Here is a 7,403-nt window from a genome sequence, read left to right on the forward strand (position 1 = left end):
ATCCTTTCCATTCTTCGAGAAGGGATTTTTAAACATCTCATGCTTAGAGTTACCAAAAGGAGTATGTCCATCAACTACAATCTCACCATCATCAATAAGATATTGTATCAAGTTTCAAAGTTTATTAAAGTTGTTAGTCTTATGTTCTTTATGTCAATGATATTCACAAAAGTGATTGTCATTCGACCATGGAGGTTTGAATTGTGGAATGCATTCTCTTATCTCTAGCAATGTTATAAGATCATTTTCTAGAAGCACCTTCAATGCATACTCAAGCAACTATAAGATCATTTTCTAGAAGCACCTTTAATTGAAATATGTCTTTGAATTTGAGTTTCTTAATTGGTGATGATTGTTAAATTTTATTGTTTTCAATAGTGAATATGGCTAATTTTAAATTGTAGTCTAATCATCATTTTTATATGTTAATTATAACAAAAATTATCCATTTTCACAATGTATTGTACATAGATTATTGTCTTTATAATATTAGCCCAAGATTTAATGTTAATAGTACTTCTATAAGGGCACGTGTGTAAAGTTGTATGTAATTATAATTTAGTTGGTTTTTGTGTGGGATTTTTCTCTCAAAATGGTTTTTCCTACATATGCTTTTGTGAAAAGATTTTGTGAATTGCATGTATTTACATATGTGATTTTTTTATTATAAATTGTTAGATATGAGATTCTATATATTCTCTCTCTCCATGCATTAATGAAGAAAGCAACTCTACAACTTGACTTCCTTTTATCATGTATACTTACTTAGTGGTGATATTTATTAATATGTTGCATCCTTCCATGTTATAACATTTGTCTATATTGAGGGCAACCTTATTAAAAATGGCTTTGATACTTTTATTTTATTTTATTTTTAATGTGCTTATTATACTATATGATGGTTTGATAACATGTTTTATCCCTTTTTCTCCTCTACTTCAGTTCATTGCATCCTTTACATGAAACCAATTATAAGGGCATATGTATCAATATATTTATTTTATGAGTTATGTTTTACAATGGTAGGCTCACATCTATTCACATTCCTACAAGAAAATCAATGGTTTCATCCATATAATCAAAAGCATTTAACACTAATCTACAAAACAAATTGCTTCTCATGGAAATACCTATAAGTTCACATTGTTTTCCACATAGCTAGAATTTTGTATCACTTTTTATTTCAATGGAGTAATAAAGACATGGTGAATTAAAAATGTATTTTTACTTTACATGGATTAGATTTTTTTTTACTATCTATTAAATATTTATTTTTATATGATTAATTGTTTGATTGTTTTGGAATGCATCTAGTTAGTAATTTACATGTACATCAAAATGGTGGCAAAATATAATAGTTTTTTCTTATATTTTTTGTGCACTTGATTAGATTGTTGTAAGTACACCAATGAGTTAACAAGTGACACAATTGTGCATGGAATTAGCTCATCACATCCCACATCCTATTCGCCTTCATCATTGATTCTCATATTTGCATTTTTATTTGTAATTATATTTTTGACCACCATAAAATAGATTTGTTAGTTTCAACTCATCTTGGATCACCTTCATAGTCATAGATAATACTTCACTTTAAAATTTCAGAATTGTATTTTATATATTGTCATCTACTCCACTAGTAATTATGATCCAAATTAGTGCATGGTGCATTAATTTGTGTGTTTGGTTGTTGTATTTAATAATGCTCACTTATTTATTTGGAATTAATTTAAAACTTGTTGAACACATCTAGATTTCAATTTGAGAAAGAAAATAAAAATAATTTAGTGTATAATCAAATATCAATTCATCCTAGACTCATTACATGATTTTCTATCGTCTTCAATCTTTTTATTTGCAACTAAAATATTGACTTATCTGAAAATTTGACTTACGAAACGTAACGTAAATCTTATGAATTATTTGTAAGCAATGTCAATCCTTAAATCCTTACATTATCACTCATCAATTATGAAGATGATTGAAATTCCAAAATATGTAAATTACTATTGCCATTCGTCCAAACTACATGTTTAATTTTATGCGCGAAATTCATTTCTATACTTATCAAACCATTTATGCAAAAGATGCAATGCAAATTAAACTCTATAAAAAATTTGATGGTCTATTTTGATGGTGCAAAATCAACCTTTTCATGTATACATCCCTCTTACAATATAATTCAGGCCCTCGTGGCGGGCACCAGAAAATTATTTTTAAAAAAAAGGAAAGACAACATCTTTTAGTTTGCTGACTTCACTATTTTTACCGCTCGCATCCAGTAGAATCGCTACAGAGAATTTTCACCTCAGTGCATGACGCAGGGCCAGTTGCACACCATTGACGAAAATTCTTCCGTAGAATATTGCAAAGCTGGTTGACAGTCAGGGGACGAATTAAAAGGCAGGGGAGGATTACTGACATCACCATTTCCTTCCAACATTTGAACGACCCGGCTCATGCACGGTCGATCTGTTGAATTGTACTGAATGCACCATAGTCCTACTTTAGCTAGTCTTATGGCTTTTTCCATCTGTTCAGATTCTATTTCTGCTTTCCCACTTCCTCTCAACATCATCTCCAACTGTGTATTCTCCATCAGCTTGAATGCCCACTCTGGAAAATACAATTGACTGGATCGGCTTACTTGCACATCAATATTCTTTCTTCCTCCAGCCATCTCTAATAATACCATTCCAAAACTGTAAACATCTGATTTGTGTGTTACGGGTCCCAAATTTGTAAACCAAAGCTCTGGCGCAACATACCCTGGCGTTCCTCTAGCAGCAGTCAATGATATATGATCATCTTCCCTACTAAACAGTTTTGCCAGACCGAAATCAGCTATTTTCGGTATAAAATCCTTGTCTAGTAATATATTGTGGGGTTTGATGTCAAAATGAATTATGCTTCGCTCACAATCTTGGTGTAGATAAGCGATTCCACGGGCTGCACCCAAAGCAATTGAATAAAGCTGTTCTACTTTTAGAATTCTCCCTTTATTTTTTCCAGCAAATATAAACTTCTCTAGAGATCCATTGACCATGTACTCATACACGAGCGCACTTCTGAATCCCTCAAAACAGTAACCCATCAAGCGGACCAGGTGGACATGGTGGATCCTTCCGACAGTGGCAACTTCGTTCATAAACTGAGTTTCACTGTGTCTCGACTGATCAAGAATTTTGACGGCAACCAAATTACCTCTGGGGAGTTTTCCTTTATAAACCACTCCGAAACCTCCTTCCCCCAATTTATCTGCGAAGTTGTTGGTGATCTTCTTCAACTGAGAAAAGGAATATCTGATGGGCATTTCATGAGCAAAATCATCAAGGAACTGCTCCACTTTCGTAAGAGAAGGTTCCATGGCCATGCGAAGCTGGAGCTCCTTAGACGCCAATGATCTCTTTCGATAAAAAACCACAAGCAATACTGCAGCAAGGAACAACAAACCGCTTCCAATGGCCGCACCTGAAATCAGGTCCAAGGTTTTGAATATTAGAAATGAACTGTTTATATTGACTTCACTGACATATCAAAATGAAGATTAGAGATAAGGGCACTTACTTAAAATAACGGCAGTCCTGGAGTTACCTGCAACCAACCAATTCCATTATTAGATTTTCACAATTACTGAGACTATCAGTAAGTTGTTTTTAGATTTGATCACCTAAGTGCTTTTTCATCAATATGATGGAAAGCATAACAAAAATTTGACAACTCATTACGAAATATGATCCTAAATATTAATGAAAAACCACTCATGTAATCAAATCCAAGAACAACATATGACAATCCCGGTCTATACTTATATTTAATTTCCTTTACATTTATAGTTCGCATATTGACTTGTGCGGATCAATTTCAAGGATGGATTAGGAGTCTTACCAGTAGAGCACTGTGAATAGGAACTAGCATGACAGTAGCAGAAAGACGAGGTTCTGCGATAAGTACAATTTCTGTAATCTGTCTCACAATACTTGCAAGGTTTGCCTGGATACCATGTTATATTGACCCCTGTGCCTGTTATCTCAGAAAGAGGTTTTCCCAACTCCAAGTCAATTTCTTTCACGGCAATCCTAAATTCTGATGCACACACTTTACTCAAGTCTGGAAGACTGACATTAACGTATCGATAACCATTACAGGTTAAATTGGTCAACCCTCCTCCATTCGGCCCTGCATTCTCTACGGTACACGTTGTCCCTAGTGTTATATTTGTGTATCCATCTGCAATACGGAATTGGTTGGCACTCCAGAATTGATCATAGATGCTCTCTGATAGATTGCATTCCTCTTCTTTCAGATGCTTGTATAATATTATCATGGTAGGCTCATTAAATAACACCAAGTGGAAATAATTCTTGGGCTCCAGTATATAGTATTGGTAAGCACCGATTGTAATTAGAGGCATCTTGGCTTCTTCATCACACTCCAGCAGAAGCGTAGGGTCACCGCAGCCGCTGTCCTTGGCTCCAAACGGATAATCCCAAGTGTAATTGCCACATCTGAACATCCCACACGATCCATTACAGCAAGAGACCAAGTAATATATTGAAATTGTGACAAAGAACAGGAAGTGCGGTAGACGTAATGCGTGAGCCATATTTATGCGAAAGATGCAGAGGAACATCGAGAGGAAGTTAAATGACAAGCAAAATCAGAGAAGTTTTCTATAGCTTTAGAGTGAACATATTGTCAAGAGCGTCAGAGTTACACGCGGGTTCGTTAGGTGGCTTGAGTGGGTATGGAAAGGGACAACAGGGAAGCTTCCTCATTTTGTCGACACTTGGAATTTCTCCCCACTACAATATTTGCTTATTGTCTATGCTGCTATGTATATTTGATGGTAATTATTCTTCGTAATGGTTAAGTTGGTAGAAAAATAGGTTTTGGGTAACAATTCAAAAAAGATTTGTCAGTGTGAATGTAAAACTTGTTTAAATTGAATTCAAAATCATCATGTTTAAAAAAACTGCCTTAAGACCTTAATTTCATTACTAATTGTCTATCCTTAACCATCCACATAGTAATCATCTAATCATAAACGAAAGGAATCGAAACATTATTAAATGGTCTACCTAAAGACTAACTAACTATGCAACAAAATGTGGCATTCAATGAGTCTTTGCTACATATAACAAGGGCATATGTGGCCTCCCCAATTTCGCCCCATCATTGATAATGCTACCTAACAATTGTCTTCTTAAATATAGAGTCCAAATACTATAGGTAAAGTGTAAATTACTGATTAAGTATTGTTCGGTAAGTAGCAACGTGGAAATGGAGAGTTTTTACGTTTCCAACACCTGACTGTCTTTGACGGAAGTGCTTTCTCTCATGTTGGAAACATAAACTTAAATGCAACCGAAAACAATAGCAAATAACATTGTGCTAAAACAGTTTAAATTAATATTTGCCTTAAAAGATACGCAACTTCACTGGGAAAAATATATGAAAATTTAATTTTGATGATCACTCAGGTCTGAATGGCTGTATGTATACAGTTTAATCACTGTTTTAGGAACTAAAAATAGATGATCCCAATGAATATCAAAATGGACATTCCATTATATTTTTCTAAGTGTCTTCATTCAAAATTTCAAACAACGTCGTTTTTCTATTGTTGTTGCCATTTCCATATTACAGTGTAAAAGTGAGCGTGTTTGACAATCCAAACGAAGAGACAGAATACCATTCAATGAAATGTCCACTTCATCTTAACTGGTAAAAAATGTTTTGGCAGTTTCAGACAATGCAACGTCAACACGATCATTGGAATCCAGAATTTGAAACCACGTGATGATGTGAGATTTGAGTGAAATTTTCTGGAATCACGTGAGTTTTAACCTCAAAGTCTTCCTTTCATTATAAGTCACAGGACCATCATGTGCGTGCTTGACACTCTAAAAGATTTGAGATTCTCAGCTAATATCAAAATCGACACCCCAATCAGATTTTCTATGGCTTTCCTATTTTCTCTGTGATGTGCGAAGGTGAGCGTGTTTGACAAGCCAAAAATTTTACGGTGGACATTAAAAGTAGACTGAGTATGGATTTCATTAGGTTTTTGAGAGTCTGGGTCAATACCAATGTCTCACCCTTCTTCATTATTGCGTCTGCCCCACCGACCATTTGTTCATATCTTCCACACAGATTGATCGTTAACCTCATCACTCCCTACTCTCTCTAGTTTACTTTTGTTTTACAAAATGGAGAATAGAAATACAATAGAAATGCCCTCTGATTTAATAATTGTATATTCAATATATAGATTCATATTCTATTTGTTGTATTTAAATTATTATGATATTTAATTTAGAAATTGATTAACATTAATCTTTTTAAACATATATGTTTTTATTATTTTTAAGATTTAGTTATGTTGATGTATTTTTATTTAATATTTTTATTATTTTAAATTATATTTACTTAGAACTTATTTTTGTATTTAATTATATTGATTATATTTTAATTTTATAGTTGTTAAAGTTTTCTTTTAAGTTATGTTTATTTAAAAATTGAAGAGCTATCAAAATTATTATTATTATTATTTCGATCAGTAAAAGGTCATAGTCAAAAGATTTTATTCATTTTTAAACCTAATACAATCTAGCTCACTAGAGTGGAGAAAACCTTCGGTCTTGTCCCAAAAAAGAATTTACAAGTCATTTGTCCATATATAAAATTTGAGGAAGATACATATATCCTCATTCCAAGCCTGATATTGGTTGTTTTGTTACATTTTAGTTCTTACATATGTGTACCACTATCTGTTACAAGCGTATATTGACACTGTTATGTCCATCGCTTTAAGCTTTCTTGGTTCCTCTCGGTTAATCACTTCATATATTTCTTTTCTCAGTCATTCGGGTACCCTTGTAGATTATATGTTTCTCTACACAAAAAAAGGCATCTCCCAAACATCTATTCCATATGTTAGATAACAATATGTTGCCTTTCTATGAAAATAGGGAATGTCATAACTGGAGAAATTTTTTCATAAACTATGATACATTCCATCTACTTACTTATGAAGAGAAAACCATGCTATAAATAGAAAACCAAACAATAGTCAAGCATAGAGAAACTAAAAGCTACAATCATACATTGCCAGGACCAAACTAAGGCTATTGACCTTTATAAATGTCTATTTGTATATATATTCTCTATATACACATATAGCATCTGTAATTTCCCAGATAGCTCATAAGTCTGCAAAGAGCCATGCAAAACTGGATGACTGATAATTATTAACAATATTAAATGCACATTATATTGTGTTATCGAGAACACATATATCTATCATAGAAGTAATAATATCAGTATAATTTCATAGAGAAAAAAGTCCTTATAGCTCATATACATATACATATACATATCCATAGAGAAAAAAGTCCTTA

The 7,403-nt window shown here is 33.2% G+C and overlaps 1 protein-coding gene across 1 annotated transcript; it reads right to left on the minus strand.

Annotated features, from left to right (window-relative positions):
• Positions 1-2,129: 2,129 nt before the first annotated feature.
• LOC131069608 (rust resistance kinase Lr10) lies at positions 2,130-4,774 on the minus strand. Its single transcript, XM_059218577.1, has 3 exons — positions 3,889-4,774; positions 3,568-3,594; positions 2,130-3,471 (listed from the first exon to the last, which is right to left on the minus strand). Exons 1-3 carry the CDS (start codon positions 4,631-4,633, stop codon positions 2,309-2,311), a joined length of 1,935 nt encoding a protein of 644 aa, XP_059074560.1. The 5' UTR covers positions 4,634-4,774; the 3' UTR covers positions 2,130-2,308.
• Between the last annotated feature and the right edge of the window lie 2,629 nt (positions 4,775-7,403).

Source organism: Cryptomeria japonica, chromosome 3, assembly GCF_030272615.1.
Source record: "Cryptomeria japonica chromosome 3, Sugi_1.0, whole genome shotgun sequence".
Classification (NCBI taxonomy): Eukaryota; Viridiplantae; Streptophyta; class Pinopsida; order Cupressales; family Cupressaceae; genus Cryptomeria; species Cryptomeria japonica.